This window comes from Erinaceus europaeus, chromosome X, assembly GCF_950295315.1.
Source record: "Erinaceus europaeus chromosome X, mEriEur2.1, whole genome shotgun sequence".
Taxonomy (NCBI): domain Eukaryota; kingdom Metazoa; phylum Chordata; class Mammalia; order Eulipotyphla; family Erinaceidae; genus Erinaceus; species Erinaceus europaeus.
In genome coordinates, this window is record NC_080185.1 from 1,472,697 (window position 1) to 1,489,393 (window position 16,697).

At 49.2% G+C, this 16,697-nt stretch overlaps 1 protein-coding gene across 4 annotated transcripts; it reads left to right on the top strand.

The window, feature by feature from the left end:
• Positions 1-9,509: 9,509 nt before the first annotated feature.
• Positions 9,510-16,097, top strand: TAFAZZIN (tafazzin, phospholipid-lysophospholipid transacylase). 4 transcript variants are annotated; one of them, XM_060182992.1, is made up of 10 exons: positions 9,510-9,752; positions 9,791-9,917; positions 10,577-10,622; positions 10,838-10,923; positions 14,466-14,546; positions 14,612-14,653; positions 14,800-14,862; positions 14,975-15,027; positions 15,337-15,414; positions 15,495-16,097. In XM_060182992.1, the coding sequence occupies exons 1-10, from the start codon at positions 9,609-9,611 to the stop codon at positions 15,594-15,596; spliced, it is 822 nt and encodes a 273-aa protein (XP_060038975.1). In that variant the 5' UTR covers positions 9,510-9,608; the 3' UTR covers positions 15,597-16,097. The 4 variants fall into 4 exon arrangements, with proteins under 4 accessions (XP_060038975.1, XP_060038973.1, XP_007538357.1 ...); XM_060182990.1 differs by having other exon boundaries at positions 9,511-9,717; positions 9,789-9,917; positions 15,000-15,027; XM_007538295.3 differs by having other exon boundaries at positions 9,515-9,717; positions 9,789-9,917.
• The last annotated feature ends 600 nt before the right edge of the window (positions 16,098-16,697 follow it).

Consider the following 16,697-nt stretch of genomic DNA (forward strand, 5'->3'; position numbering starts at 1 on the left):
CGCTTCGCGCCACTTGCGTTTAACTCACTTCGCTATCGCCCGACTCCCAAAAAGGGCAGTTTAATGAGTACATAACAGTCTTCTGGGGTGATTAAGATGCTTGAGAATAAGAGGTGACTATTGACAACATTGTGACTGTTCTAAGTGACATAAGATACTAGAATATGGGAGTCGGGCGGTAGCGCAACGGGTTAAGCGCACGTGGCACAAAGCCCAAGGATTGGTGTAAAGATCCTGGTTCCAGCCTCTGGCTCCCCACCTGCAGGGGAGTCGCTTCATAGGTGGTGAAGCAGGTCGGCAGGTGTGTATCTTTCTCTTCCCCTCTTTATCTTCCCCTACTCTCTCCATTTCTCTCTTACCTATCCAACAACAACAACAACAATAATAAAAAACACTAATAAAATAAAGCAACAATAAAATAATAAACAACAATAAAAACAACAAGGGCAACAGAATGGAAAATAAATATTTAAAAAAAGAAAATCATTGGGGGGTCGGGCAGTGGCGCAGTGGGTTAAGCGCACGTGGCGCAAAGCGCAGGGACCGGCGTAAGGATCCCGGTTCGAGCCCCCGGCTCCCCACCTGCAGGGGAGTCGCTTCCCAGGCGGTGAAGCAGGTCTGCGGGTGTCTATCTTTCTCTCCCCCTCTCTCTCTGTCTTCCCCTCCTCTCTCCATTTCTCTCTGTCCTATCCAACAACAAAGCAACGTCAACAATGGCAATGATGACCGCAACGAGGCTGCAACAACTAGGGCAACAAAAAGGGGGAAAAATGGCCTCCAGGAGCGGTGGATTCGTGGTGCAGGCACCGAGCCCAGCAGTAACCCTGGAGGAGAAAAAAAATCATTTAAAAAAGATACTAGAATATTTTTTTAAGGGCTTGGTGAATTTTTTTTTTTTAAAATATTATCTGACGGATTCGACTTCCGGAGGCGGAGCTACGAGCAGCAGATCGCTTTCTCTCCTCTCCTCTCCTCTCCCGGATCAACTAGGAATACCAAAGGAGACCACCCGGACCGAAACAAGACAGGACTAGAATGACCACAGAAACCCAGTAAATCACCCGTGAGTACAAACACGCGTGGCTGGTGACAGAGAGGAGAGAGGGGCCTAAGGAGAGATTAAGTGACTGCTAACAGTTCGACAGTTTGTCAGTGGAGACACCACCTCCAGTCTGCTCCACCAACAAGGGGACAGCTGAAGGGAGGAAAGGACTCCCCAGAGACTCACCAAGTACAACTCTGAGTCTCCATTGCTACTACCCTCAGAATCTGGAGCAGCAACAGGGAGGGACACCGGGGCACAGAGATCTAACCGGGAAACTCAGGAGAAGACCTATACCTCGGTGGCATAGCTGAAGGGCTGTGAAAGTCTCTTTGCATAACCACTGGATTATCTCTGCCACACCCTGCTTTATCTCTTGGTCAGGAGTCATTGATTAAGCCAAGAAGCCTATTGATAGTTTAAAAGCCCTCAGGCTACCATAGCCTACAGGGGAAAAAAAAAGGCTTTTACACCACTGAACTCCAACTCAGGGATTGAAAAAACTGTTAACTTATATAAAATGGTTAAAACAACAAGAAAAAATAATGGAGACTCGAACCAGGACAAGAGTCCAGCTAAAAGTCCTCCAGAGGGCGAAGCACAAAACAACGAGTTCAACATGCAAACATTAGCTAAGGAAATAATAACAGGAGTGAGTAAAGAATTTGAAAAAATTGTAATCAGAACTGCAGGAACAACAAATGAGAATATGGAAGAAAATTCTAATAATCACATGGTTATTAGAGAGCTGAAAGCTGAAATCGCTGAGCTAAGAAGGCAACTAGCTGAACAAGCTAAAACAGTATCAGAGCAGGGCAACAAAATAGATGAACTCCAGAAAGCAGTAGAGGGCAGAGAGAATAGAATCAATGAGGCTGAAGACACAATTAGCAAGATTGAGGATGAATTAGAGACAACTAAAAAAGAAGTAAGAGATCTCAAAAAGAGATTAAGAGATGCTGAAAACAACAACAGAGTCCTATGGGATGACTTCAAAAGAAACAATATACGCATTATTGGCTTACCAGAGGAAGAAAGAGAAGGGGAGGAAGAAAGCGTTCTCCAGGCCATAATAGCTGAAAATTTCTCTAGTCTAGACAACACCAAAGACATAAAGATTCAAGAAGCCCAGAGGGTCCCAAACAGAATTAACCCAGACCTAAAGACACCAAGACATGTCATACTTAGATTGGAAAGGAATAAGGATAAAGAAAGGATCCTCAAGGCTGCAAGAGAAAAACAAAGAGTCACCTACAAAGGAAAACCCATAAGATTAGCAGCGGACTTCTCCATACAAACACTACAGGCCAGAAGAGAATGGCAAGATATCTATCGAGTGCTCAATGAGAAAGGCTTTCAGCCAAGAATACTATATCCTGCTAGAGTGTCATTCAGACTAGATGGAAGCATCAAAACCTTCTCAGACAAGCAACAGTTGAAGGAAGCAACCATCACCAAGCCTGCCTTGAAAGAAGTTCTGAAAGGTTTCCTATAAACAACCAGACCACCACAAATAGAACATATATCAAAACACTCTAAAACTCTACAAGAATGGCGTTAAAATATCTTCAATCTTTGATATCAATAAATGTGAATGGCCTGAATTCACCTATTAAAAGACACAGAGTAGGAAGATGGATCAGAAAACACAACCCAACAATATGTTGTCTACAGGAAACTCACCTAACGCAACAAGACAAACACAGACTTAAAGTGAAAGGATGGAAAACTATCATACAAGCCAATGGCCCACAAAAAAGGGCAGGAACAGCTATTCTCATATCTGACATGATAGACTTTAAAATACATAAGATTAAAAAAGATAGGAATGGACACTACTTAATGCTCAGAGGATCAGTCAATCAAGAGGACTTAACAATTATTAATATCTATGCACCCAATGAGAAGCCATGTAAATACATCAAACTTCTACTGAAAGAGCTACAGCAATATATTAACAGTAACACAATCATAGTAGGGGACTTCAACACCCCACTATCTCAACTTGACAGATCATCCAGGCAGAAAATCAGTAAAGACATAGGGAGCTAAATGAAGAGATAGATAAACTAGAACTATTGGACATTTTCAGAGTCATTCATCCCAAGAAACTGGAATACACATTTTACTCAAATCCACATGGATCATTCTCAAGGATAGACCATATGTTAGGCCACAAAGACAGCATCAGCCTATTCAAGAGCACTGAAATCATCCCAAGCATCTTCTCAGACCACAGTGGAATTAAACTAACACTTAACAATCAACAAAAGATTAGTAACAGTGCCAAAATGTGGAAGCTCAACAGTACACTTCTTAACAACTTCTGGGTCAAAGAGGAAATCAAGGAAGAAATCAAAATGTTTCGAGAGTTCAATGAAAATGAAGACACAAGCTATCAAAATATTTGGGACACAGCTAAAGCAGTCCTAAGAGGGAAGTTCATAGCTATACAAGCACACATTAGGAAACAAGAAAAGGCACAAATAAACAGCCTGATTGCACATCTTAAAGACCTAGAAGAAGAACAACAAAGGAACCCTAAAGCAACCAGAAGGACAGAAATTACTAAAGTTAGGGCAGAAATAAATAACATTGAGAATAGGAAAACCATACAAAAGATCAATGAAAGTAAATGTTGGTTCTTCGAAAGAGTAAACAAAATCGACAAACCTTTAGCCAGACTCACAAAACAAAAAAGGGAGAAGACCCAAATAAATTGGATAGTAAATGAAAGAGGAGATATCACAACAGACACTGCAGAAATTCAACATATCATGCGAGGCCTCTATGAACAACTATATGCCACCAAGCTAGAGAACCTGGAAGAAATGAATGATTTCCTAGATACCTACCAACTTCCAAAACTAAGTAAAGAGGAAGTGGATAACATGAACAGGCCCATCACAGCTAATGAAATTGAAACAGTTATCAAAAATCTTCCCAAAAATAAAAGTCATGGACCAGATGGTTTTACAAATGAATTCTACAAAACTTTCAAAGAAGAACTAATACCTCTACTTTTAAAAGTCTTCCAGAAGATTGAAGACACTGGAATACTCCCTGCCAGCTTCTATGAAGCCAACATCACCCTGATACCAAAAGCAGACAGGGACACAACCAAAAAAGAAAACTACAGACCAATATCTCTGATGAACATAGATGCGAAAATATTGAACAAAATTCTAGCCAACCGGATACAGCAGTATATCAAAGAGATTGTCCATCATGACCAAGTGGGGTTTATCCCAGGCATGCAAGGTTGGTTTAATATACGTAAATCAATCAATGTGATCCACCACATCAACAAAAGCAAGACCAAAAACCACATGGTCATATCAATAGATGCAGAGAAAGCCTTTGACAAAATACAACATCCCTTTATGATCAAAACACTACAAAAAATAGGAATAGATGGAAAATTCCTGAAGATAGTGGAGTCTATATATAGCAAACCTACAGCCAACATCATACTCAATGGTGAAAAACTGGAAGCATTTCCCCTCAGATCAGGTACTAGACAGGGCTGCCCACTATCACCATTACTATTCAACATAGTGTTGGAAGTTCTTGCCATAGCAATCAGGCAGGAGCAAGGAATTAAAGGAATACAGATTGGAAGAGAAGAAGTCAAACTCTCCTTATTTGCAGATGACATGATAGTATACATGGAAAAACCTAAGGAATCCAGCAAGAAGCTTTTGGAAATCATCAGGCAATACAGTAATGTGTCAGGCTATAAAATTAACATTCAAAAGTCAGTGGCATTCCTCTATGCAAACACTAAGTTAGAAGAAATTGAAATCCAGAAATCAGTTCCTTTTTCTATAGCAACAAAAACAATAAAATATCTAGGAATAAACCTAACCAAAGAAGTGAAAGACTTGTATACTGAAAATTATGAGTCACTACTCAAAGAAATTGAAAAAGACACAAAGAAATGGAAAGATATTCCATGCTCATGGGTTGGAAGAATTAACATCATCAAAATGAATATATTACCCAGAGCCATCTACAAATTTAATGCTATCCCCATCAAGATCCCAAGCACATTTTTTAGGAGAATAGAACAAATGCTACAAATGTTTATCTGGAACCAGAAAAGACCTAGAATTGCCAAAACAATCTTGAGAAAAAAGAACAGAACCGGAGGCATCACACTGCCAGATCTCAAACTATATTATAGGGCCATTGTCATCAAAACTGCTTGGTACTGGAACATGAACAGACACACTGACCAGTGGAATAGAATTGAGAGCCCAGAAATGAGGCCCCACACCTATGGACATCTAATCTTTGACAAAGGGGCCCAGACTATTACATGGGGAAAGCAGAGTCTCTTCAACAAATGGTATTGGAAACAATGGGTTGAAACATGCAGAAGAATGAAGCTGAATCACTGTATTTCACCAAATACAAAAGTAAATTCCAAGTGGATCAAGGACTTGGATGTTAGACCAGAAACTATCAGATACTTAGAGGAAAATATTGGAAGAACTTTTTTCCGCATAAATTTTAAAGACATTTTCAATGAAACGAATCCAATTACAAGGAAGACTAAGGTAAGTATAAACCTATGGGACTACATCAAATTAAAAAGCTTCTTCACAGCAAAAGAAACCACTACCCAAATCAAGAGACCCCTCACAGAATGGGAGAAGATCTTTACATGCCATACATCAGATAAGAGTTTAATAACCAACATATATAAAGAGCTTACCAGACTCAACAACAAGACAACAAATAACCCCATCCAAAAATGGGGGGAGGAATTGGACAGAATATTCACCACAGAAGAGATCCAAAAGGCCGAGAAACACATGAAAAAATGCTCCAAGTCTCTGATTGTCAGAGAAATGCAAATCAAGACAACAATGAGATATCACTTCACTCCTGTGAGAATGTCACACATCAGAAAAGGTAACAGCAGCAAATGCTGGAGAGGGTGTGGGGTCAAAGGAACCCTCCTGCACTGCTGGTGGGAATGTCAATTGGTCCAACCTCTGTGGAGAACAGTCTGGAGAACTCTCAGAAGGCTAGAAATGGACCTACCCTATGATCCTGCAATTCCCCTCCTGGGGATATATCCTAAGGAACCCAACACATCCATCCCAAAAGATCTGTGGACACATATGTTCTTGGCAGCACAATTTGTAATAGCCAAAACCTGGAAACAACCCAGGTGTCCAACAACAGATGAGTGGCTGAGCAAGTTGTGGTATATATACACAATGGAATACTACTCAGCTGTAAAAAATGGTGACTTCACCGTTTTCAGCCGATCTTGGATGGACCTTGAAAAAATCATGTTGAGTGAAATAAGTCAGAAACAGAAGGATGAATATGGGATGATCTCACTCTCAGGCCGAAGTTGAAAAACAAGATTAGAAAAGAAAACACAAGTCGAACCTGAAATGGAATTGGAGTATTACACCAAAGTAAAAGACTCTGGGGTGGGTGGGTGGGTGGGGAGAATACAGGTCCATGAAAAATGATGAATGAAATAGTGGGGGTTGTATTGCTAAATGGGAATCTGGGGAATGTTATGCATGTAAAAAAAAAAAGAAGTAGAAACGCAAAGCAGAAATTGACTGAGTTTGGAGTATGGCACCAAAGTAAGAAAGCAGAAGTATACTAGAGTTTGCAGTGAGTACCTCCCTAATACTTCCTCTCCACTTTTCCAAGCTTTGGGTCCATGATTGCTCAACAATTTGTTTGGCTTTGTATGTTAACTCTCTTTTCAGTCACCAGGTTCCAGGTGTCATCAGGATGCCGGCCAGACTTCCCTGGATTGAAGACACCACCAATGTGTCCTGGAGCTCAGCTTCCCCAGAGACCCATCCTACTAGGGAAAGAGAGAGGCAGACTGGGAGTATGGACCGACCAGTCAACGCCCATGTTCAGCGAGGAAGCAATTACAGAAGCCAGACCTTCTACCTTCTGCAACCCTCAATGACCCTGGGTCCATGCTCCCAGAGGGATAGAGAATGGGAAAGCTATCGGGGGAGGGGGTGGGATATGGAGATTGGGTGGTGGGAATTGTGTGGAGTTGTACCCCTCCTACCCTATGGTTTTGTTAATTAATCCTTTCTTAAATAAAAAAAATAATAAAATAAAAAAAATTTTAAAAAAATTAAAAAATAAATAAAAAAAAAGAAAGAAAGACACTTATAACCTATAACACTGCTTTGCCACTTGCAACAGACCGCTACAGTGGAAGAGCAGCAGGAAGGATCAGGGAACTCCGAAGACGACCACCCGGTGGGTCAGGTGTTGGCGCAAGGGAGAACAGAATACACCACACTCTGTTGGAGGGTGAATCTGAGCTCAATTTTTATTCAGCCAGTGAGAGTTTATCTATCTTTCAGTCTTACATAAACAATAGCTGGAACAGAAAGTAAAGCTCATTTCTTGATTACATAGCCTTGTGGTTTTACACAGAAATGTCGTACTTCATGGGGTGATGCATTTCTGGTAATAGGCTTAGCAGATAGTATTTTATGTAGAGTTTTAGCATAATTTATAAGAGGAGGTGAGTAAGTATTATTAAGAATTTTTCCCAAAACTTTATGTAGTTGATGACCGATAACTTCATCCACTTCATTGCTTTGTGTACATTTCCTGTTCATCTGTATCTAATCTGGGAACAGGGGCTGTTCATCCCCGATTACACGGCATCATTACCATGTACATAATGAAAACAATAATCAGAGTTTCCAATTTAGATCTGCTCAGGATGCCAAGACCCACTCCCAGAATTCTTCTTCCTTGAAGAGAGTTTTCCACGGTGCTGACCCTGTCAGACCCATCGTTCTAGATTTGAGTGGGGCGTGGCAGCCACTCCTAAAGCTTTCCACTCAAAGTGGAAACTGCAAGCTTGAACCAGGGTCCTTGACCATGTACTCTACTAGGTATGCCACCACTTGGCCCTTTTATACATTTTCTTTGTTTTTATCATTGCAAGCCTGGCCATCTTGGGCTGGCTTCTCAGATAGAAAAGCAGAAATATAGGGGCCGGGTTATGGTACACCCAGTTGAGCATACATGTTACCATGTGCAAGGACCCAGGTTCAAGCCCCTGATCTCTACCTGCAGGGAGGATGCTTCATGAGCAGTGAAGCAAATTTTTGGGTGTCTTTCTGTCTATCTCCCTCTCTCTCCCTCTTCCCCTCTCAATTTATCTCTGTTCTTTCAAATAAATAGAAAGGAAAAAAATAGCTGCCAGGAAAAGTGGAGTTGTGGTGCAAAACTGAGTCCCAGTCATAACCCTGGTGGCAAAATAAAATGAAATAAAATAGAAATGATAGATTCATAATGCTGGCACAGAGCTCCAGCAATAAATATAGTAGCAATAAAAATAAAAATAAAAGGGGCCAGGCGAGAGCACAGTGGGTTAAGTGCACATGGCATGAAGCACTAGAACCAACATAAGGATCTTGGTTTGAGCTGCCAGCTCCCCACCTGCAGGGGGATCACTTCACAGGTGGTGAAGCAGGTCTGCAGGTGTCTGTCTTTCTCTCCCACTCTGTCTTCCCCTCTTCTCTCAGTTTCTCTCTGTCCTGTACAACAGCATCAATAAAAAAAATATATTATCTTTATTTACTTATTGGATAGAGACAGCCAGAAATTGAGAGGGAAGGGGAAAATAGTGACGGGGAGTGACAGAGAGACTCTACCTGCAGCCTTGCTTCACCACTTGCAAAGCTTTCCCCCTGCAGGCGGGGACCTGGGTCCTTGTGCATTGTAACATGTGAGCTCAACCAGGTGCACCACCACCTGGCCCTGAATATTTTCTTTCTTTTCTTTTGTTTTCCCGGATCACTGCGCAACTGTGGCTTACAGTACTGGGGATTGAATTTGGGACCTCTCATGCCCCAGGCATGAATATCTTTGCGTAACCAGTCCGCTGTCTTCCCAGCTCTAGAACATTTTCTACTAAAAGCTATGTGGCAGCACATATTTACAGGGCACATGACCTGATGTATTATTACATGCACTCACATGTTTGATGAAGTCTGTGATTATGCAAAATTGTACGTCATTATGTAGAATGGCACAGCGTAATGTGCACACAGTATACGGAAGAAATTATACATACTATAAATTATCATCGGGCACTGCGCAGTGCTTAACTCCGTGTTGGAATTTCGCCTCCCTGCATCAAAGCGAGGGGAAAAGGAACCAAAGGCAAAGTGCTCTGCCAGTGGCCATCAGCGTGCTGCCAGGCCCACCTCGCGGCGCTGAGTCCCGGCCCGCAGCTCCCAGACACCCACACAGGCGCCCTCCGGAGCCGGGAGCGGGTTCCGCGCCGGCCTGGGCGCGGCCTGGGCGGGGCGCCCCCGAGTCCGCCCGGGCGCCGCCGTCAAGCGACCTGGCGGCTTTTGCGACAGGCAGTCCGGCGGCCAGATGTGGCGCGGCCTCGCTTTCCGGCGCGTGCGTGGGGCGCGCGGCTGTCGCCTGCGGAGCCTGCAGCCCCTCGCTGCGGCCAGCGCGGGCGCCCCGACGTCGGGCGAGGGCCCTTGGCAGAGTGCCGCGTGCAGGCTCGGCAGCCGGGCAGCGCTGCGAGATGCCCCTGCACGTCAAGTGGCCGTTCCCCGCCGTGCCGCCGCTCGCCTGGACCCTGGCCAGCAGCGTCGTCATGGGCCTGGTGGGCACCTACAGCTGCTTCTGGACCAGTGAGTGCGCCCGCAGCCTGGCCGGCCACGCGGGGGCGCTCCGCAGAGTCCGCGACGCCTCTCTCTCGCAGAGTACATGAACCGCCTGACGGTGCACAACAAGGAGGTGCTGTACGAGCTCATCGAGAACCGGGGCCCGGCCACCCCGCTCATCACCGTCTCCAACCACCAGTCCTGCATGGACGACCCTCACCTCTGGGGTACTGGCGGGGTGCGGCGGGGCGGGGCGGGGAGCCGGGCCAGGCACACCCACTTGGCCCCAGGCCCTCGCACACAGCTGGAGCTCGGGTTTCGGGGTGCCAGCCCGGGAGGAAGGGTTGCTAACCCCGCGGGGCAGCCTCAGCAGCGTGCGTGCGGGGAAGTGGAGGTGGACGGCCCGCCTCCTGGGGGCATCACTGTCCTGCTCCCGGCTGCCTCGCTTGGGAGCCCGGTCCCCCCCCCCCCCCCAGGCTCACAGGGTGTGCTTGGCTCCAGTAACCGTGCTGGCTGGCCAGAGGGGCGCCCTCCGCTGTGCCCATTAGGTGTCTGGACTGCTTAGACCGCACGGCCCGCTGCGGCCGCCCCGGGCAGAGGGGGGGCTGCGGACCAGGCCTCCACAGGTGCCCTGTGGGCTGGGCTGGAGGGGCAGAGAAGGAGGCGGCGTGAAAGTGCTCCAGGACGGTAGCAGAGCAGACGTGGGGACGGACAAGGAGCGGAGGGGAGTCAGCAGAGGTGGGGGGCTGGAAGGGGCCACCTTGGGCTGTGGACAGCGGCCATGGACCGCCATTGCCTCATCCGCTGAAATGGGGTGGCAGAAGACGGTGTTGCTCGGGACAAGGACAGGTGGCCATGAAGCTGTCCTCACCCCCCCCACCCCCAGGGATCCTGAAACTCCGCCACATCTGGAACCTGAAGTTGATGCGTTGGTGAGGAGGAATGGGCCCCCACGGTGGGCGGCAGGCCTCGCTTGGTACTGCCCTCCTCCTGCTCTGCCCAGGAGGCGGCATCCAGCAGCGCAGGCAGGGCATGGGCTGGGGCCCCGCAGACCCCCTGTGCGTCCCTCCTGGGTGCCAGGCGCCCAGCCCAAGGGGTGGGAGACCAGGGCTGGGCACAGACTGACCATGCTGCCCCCACGCTGCAGGACCCCCGCGGCAGCAGACATCTGCTTCACCAAGGAGCTGCACTCCCACTTCTTCAGCCTGGGCAAATGTGTGCCGGTGTGCCGAGGTGAGCTCTCCTGAGCCCCTAGACAAGCGCTGTGGCTGGGCAGCACTGGGCTTGTGGAGAGCCGGGCTCCATTGCTCCATTGTGGTGCTGAGCATGCAGTTTGGCTCCGGCACGATGGTGGAGGGGGCCAGGTTGCTAAGAGAATCCCTGATGGCAGTGCAGGTGTATCACGTGCACTCAACCAGGTGTGCCGCCGCCCGGCCCCCAGATGTCTGTCTCCTTCACTGTTTGTCCCATCTCAGTTTCTTTGTTCTGTCAATTGGAAAAAGAAAGAGAAAAGGAAAGAAAGAGTGGCCATCAGGAGCAGTGGATTCAGTGAGCCCCAGAAACAACTCTGGTGGAAAAAGGAAAGCAAAGAAATTGATTTGCAGGGCAGGGGTAGGTAGCATAACGGTTATGCAAAGAGACTATCATGCCTGAGGTTCCAGAGTTCCAGGTTCAATCTCCTACAGCACCATAAACCAGAGCTGAACAGGGCTCTATTTTAAAAAAGAAAGGGCACACTTGGCCCTAAGTGCAAGGACTGAAGTAAGGATCCTGGTTCGAGCTCCCGGCTCCCTACCTGCAAGGGGGTCACTTCACAGGCGGTGAAGCAGGTCTGCAGGTGTCTATTTTTCTCTCCCCACTCTGTCTTCCTCTCCTCTCTCCATTTCTCTCTTTCCAACAATGACATCAATAACTACAACAATAAAAAACAACAAGGGCAACAAAAGGGAAAATAAATAAATTTCAAAAAAGTGATTTGCATTTATTAATGAGAGAGGAGAGAGAACTAGAGTGACACCCTGGCACATGCAATATTAGATATCAAACTTGGAACCTCGTAGCTGAGATCTGACTGATCTGATCGTTCACTTTTTTTTAAAGTTTTATTTATTCCCTTTTTTTGCCCTTGTTGTTTTATTGTTGTAGTTATTATTGTTGTTGTCGTTGTTGGATAGGACAGAGAGAAATGGAGAGAGGAGGGGAAGACAGAGAGGGGGAGAGAAAGATAGACACCTGCAGACCTGCTTCACCGCCTGTGAAGCGACTCCCCTGCAGGTGGGGAGCCGGGGTTCGAACTGGGATCCTTATGCCGGTCCTTGTGCTTTGCGCCACCTGCGCTTAACCCGCTGTGCTACCGCCCGACTCCCTTTTTTTTTTTACACCATAATACGGTTCAGCTCTGGCTTATGATGATGCAGGGGCTGAAGCTGGGATTTCAGAGCCTCAGGCAAAAGAGTCTTTTGCAGAACCATCATGCTATCTTTTATCATTTATCTTTTAAAAATATTTATCTTTTTTATATTTATTTATATTTATTTATCTTTTTTAAATATTTATTTTGTTGGATACAGTCAGAAATTGAGACGAGAGGGGGTGATAGAGAGGGAAAGAGAGGGTGAGGGTAGATAGCATAATGGTTATGCAAAGAGACTCTCGTGCCTGAGGCTTTGAAGTCCCAGGTTCAATCTCCCACACCACCATAAACCAGAGCTGACTAGTGCTGGGAGAGAGACAGACACCTGCAGCCCTGCGTCACCACTCATGAAGCTTTCCCCCCTGCAGGTGGGGACCAGGGGCTTGGATCTGGGTCCTTGTACGCTGTAGTGTGTGTGCCTAACCAGCTGCACCACCACCTGGCCCCCAATTTACTTATCTTTAATGAAACAGGCACACAGAAAGAGTCTTACACCAGAGCGCTGCTGGGTTCTGACTTAAGGTTATTCCGGAAATTGAACCTGGGACCTCAGGAATTCAGGCATACAAGTCTGCTACTCTGCTGGCTTCACATCTCCCTGGCCTGTTGCTCCCCCGCCCCCTTTTCCCAGAGCGCTACTCAACTCTGGCTTATGCCAGTGCAGGGAGTTAAACTTGGGACCTCAGAGTCTCAGGCATGTGAGTGTTTTTTTTTGCAGAACCACTGTGCTGCCTCCCATGTCCTCTCCTCTCTGACCTGCACCTAAGCTCTATTGCTCATTTAATACCAACAAGCAGAATTGCACCCTAAGAATCTCTCCTGCCAGTGAGGGAGAGTGGGCTGGGATTGACAAACACGTTTGCTTATTTTTTAATTTGATTTTTCAAAATTATTATGTATTTAGTGGCTAGAGAGAAATTGAGAGGGGGGTTGGGCAGTAGCGCATAGCACATCAGGTTAAGCAAAGGACCCCACAGGGATCTCAGTTCTAGCCGCCGGCTCCCCACCTGCAGGGGGTTTGCTTAATAAGTGGTGAAGCAGGTCTGCAGGTGTCTATCTTTCTTTTTTTTAATATCTTGTTTATTTTTGAGAGAGAGATATACGCACAGAGAGAAAAACCAGAGCACTGCTCAGCTCTGGCTCATGGTGGTGCGGGGGATTGAACCTGGGACTTGGGAGCCTCAGGCATGAGAGTCTTGTTTGCATAACCATTATGCTATCTCCACCACCGCTATCTTTTTAAAAATATTTCTTTGTTGTCTTTTTTTATTGTTGTAGTTGTTGTTCTTGATGTCATCGTTGTTGAATAGGACAGAGAGAAATGGAGAAAGGAGGGGAAGACAGAGGGGGGAGAGAAAGACAGACACCTGCAGACCTGCTTCACCCACCGCCTGTGAAGGGACTCCCCTGCAGGTGGGGAGCCGTGAGTTCGAAGTGGGATCCTTACACCGGTAGTTGCACCTTGCGCCACCTGCGCTTAACCTGTTGCGCTACTGCCCAATTCCAGGTGTCTATCTTTCTCTCTCCCTCTCTGTTTTCCCCTCCTCAATTTCTCTCTGTCCTATCCTAGAGAGAAAAAAAAAAGAGAGGGAAATTGAGAGGGAAAGAGGAAGATACCTGCAGCCCTCTTCACTGCTTGTGAAGCCTCCTTCCCATAGTGAGGACCGGGAACCTGAACCGGCTCCCTGAGCATTGTAATGTGTTTGCTCAGCCATGTGAGTCAGCACCTGGCTCCAGTCCGACTCCGGCCCCGGCCCCAACCGGCCCCGGCCCCGGCCCCAACAAGCATGTTCAGCGCACAGCAGAGGCCTGCCAGCTTAACACAGTGAAAGCAGCATCTGTAGTCCCAAGCAGCTCCGTCCTGCAGACAGGGCCCTGAGACACTTTGCATGTGCTGTGCAAGTGGGTGGGGATGGCATGGCAGTATGCCTGGTGACTTGGCCACATGTGCCCTGCCTGCTAGTGTCCCCAGGTTCCAGCTGGGGGCGCTTTCCCAGTGCCTGGCCGTTGGTAGAGGAGAAGCTGGTGCCTGTTAAGCCCGCCATCTCCCACTTAGTGCCACACTTGCAGTGCCCTCTCTACGAAACTTCAGTGGTCCAAAGAAAGAAACCGCAGGGGTGACTGTTCCCCAGATGTAGCTCGCAGCTGGGCTCAGACTCGGGGGCCGAGTAGCACGTCAAGCACCGGCCCTCCTGGGGACTGGTCAGACAGTCCGTGTGCGTGTGCCTGCCTGCCTGCCTGCCTGCCTGCCTCTGGGGGAGGGTGGCACCTGGATCGCAGCTTCTCCAGCTGGCCATGGGCATGCTGTGGGGGTCTCGGAAGGCCCTCAGCACAGACCCCGCAGAGCAGCTTCTCTTGGCAGGAGACGGCGTCTATCAGAAGGGAATGGACTTCATCCTGGAGAAGCTCAACCACGGGGACTGGGTGCACATCTTCCCAGAAGGTCAGTGGGGCTGGTGGGGTCCGGCCCCACCCCCGCCTGCCTCACCACTGTCCGTCTCTCTGCAGGGAAGGTGAACATGAGTTCAGAGTTCCTGCGCTTCAAGTGGGGTAAGGCTCCCACCTCTGGCTGGAGGGCACAGGAGCCCAGGTCAGGCTGCCCTGCAGAGGGGCTGCCCGGGGTTGCTGCTTTAGACTTGGGGACAGGGACAGCGTAGCTCACACCGTGCTTCTGCCTCTCGCCTCTCTGGGGGCAGGGATCGGGCGCCTGATTGCTGAGTGTCACCTCAACCCTGTCATCCTGCCGCTGTGGCACGTTGGTAAGCCCCCGTCTTGGGGCCCCGGGCTGTGATGGGTGTCCGGGGTGCACGCTGTCTGCAGGGCTGCCTGCGCCAGCCGAGTCTGTCCTCAGCCTTCTGTTCCCTGCTGCAGGAATGAATGACGTTCTCCCCAACAGCCCGCCCTACTTCCCTCGCTTTGGACAGGTGCGTTGGGGCTGCTACCCTGTCTGTCCACCGGCCCTCCCTCTGCCCATGACTCTCAGCTGAGCCTGGGGCTGCAGCAGGGCACAGAGGGGCATGGGGTGAGACTTCCTGGCAGCAGGCTGGTAGAAGAGCAAAGGAGGCTGGGAACCCTGAGGTTGGGAGCCTGCCCCCAACACCTTGCTTTCCAGAGGGTCTGCTCACGGCAGGTTTGGGTGGGCCGCAGCCCCTGCTTCCTTCCCACCCTTGGGCTGGCCAGGGGCCCTCCCAGCTCGTGTCCCCCATCATCTGCTCTGCCCTCCCCACCCCCAGAGGATCACCGTGCTCATCGGGAAGCCCTTCAGCGCCCTGCCTGTGCTTGAGCGGCTCCGTGCAGAGAACAAGTCTGCTGTGAGTGTTCCGGCTGGCGGGCCTGCCCTGGGACCCTGGAGACCTGCAGGGCCATCTGGTCAGCCCATTCTTGTCCCCAGGTGGAAATGCGCAAAGCCCTGACCGACTTCATCCAGGAGGAATTCCAGCGGCTGAAGAGCCAGGCGGAGCAGTTGCACCACCACCTGCAGTCCGGGAGATAGGCAGCAGGCCAGCCTGAGGCGCGGAGCCGCGGCTGTGGGACAGGACGGTTTTACACAGATTAGTGGCTCACCCTTCACGGGTAGCCTAATGGATGAGCATTCCTGCTCCCTGTGGCTCTGCAGTGGAAGGCAGGGCCCTGCCTGCCTGGGTCCAGGTTCTCTCCCTGGGGCTGGCAGCGCGAGCAGGTGGGGAAGGTGGCAGGTTCCGGCGGGCTGGGACCTGGCTTGCATCTGCCCGTCCTGTCCAGAGCAGTGTATCACTCAGGGATGCCCACACCACGTCTTCACCTCAGGCAGGGCCTGGCCCCCTCGGCAGGCAGAACAGCGGCCCAGCCTGCAGCTACAGCAGGGTCAGAGTCCCTGACAACTCCCCCCTCCCCCGGCTGCTGGCCCTGGTTGGTGCCCACTGACTTCTGTGTCCTTCCCCCCTTACTGGTACTGGCAGCCCCTGGGGTCTGGGTTTTCATGTTTTGTAAACAATAAAGCAATAGTGTGGTGCCATTTTGCCTCTGGCCTGTCTGTAGGGATGGGATGGGCCTGACTGGGCACTGGGCAGGAAGATCCACTGGCCAGGGCCCATTGGCCTCGGAGCTCTCTCCGCGCCGCTCACTCAATGCACGTTATTGTCTGTAATTACCACAACAGCCTGGCAAGAGAACAAACTGGTCTCACTGTGCAGAGCAGAGCAAGGCTAATGGACTAGCCCTCTGCTTCCCGGGAGGGAGGGGGAGGGTCCTCAGACTCAGAGAGCCGCTGTGAGTAGCATACGCTGGCTGGCTGGTGCGGAGGTGACACCCAGATCAAGCGTGGGACCCAAAGTGGCAGCACAGGTGGGGCAGACTCGGTGGCGGTGCTCCTGGCAGGAGCAGGTGCACATCTAGACAAAAGCCTGCCCAGCCCAGGTCTCTGCAGATGATAGTGCACCAAAGACGAGGGTTTCCAAGGAAAGGGGAAGAGGTGCGCAGGCCCGCTGACCCGAGCAGCCCGAAGCCCTCTGACAGGACAGGCTTGGACAGAAGTCAGAGCTGAAGAACAGAAGCTGAATGCAGCTGAAGACACAGTTGGCTTTGTTCAGCCACTTAGAGGAGTCAAGTAGCGTCC

What these genes read in the sequence shown, in the direction of transcription:
- TAFAZZIN (XM_060182992.1), top strand. Translation starts at nt 9,609, where the DNA reads ATGCCCCTGCACGTCAAGTGGCCGTTCCCCGCCGTGCCGCCGCTCGCC. An exon ending in GCCTGGCCGGCCACGCGGGG is followed by an intron (nt 9,753 to 9,790) that starts GCGCTCCGCAGA and finishes TCTCTCGCAGAG; the next exon opens with TACATGAACCGCCTGACGGT. An exon ending in CCTGCCGCTGTGGCACGTTG is followed by an intron (nt 14,863 to 14,974) that starts GTAAGCCCCCGT and finishes TCCCTGCTGCAG; the next exon opens with GAATGAATGACGTTCTCCCC.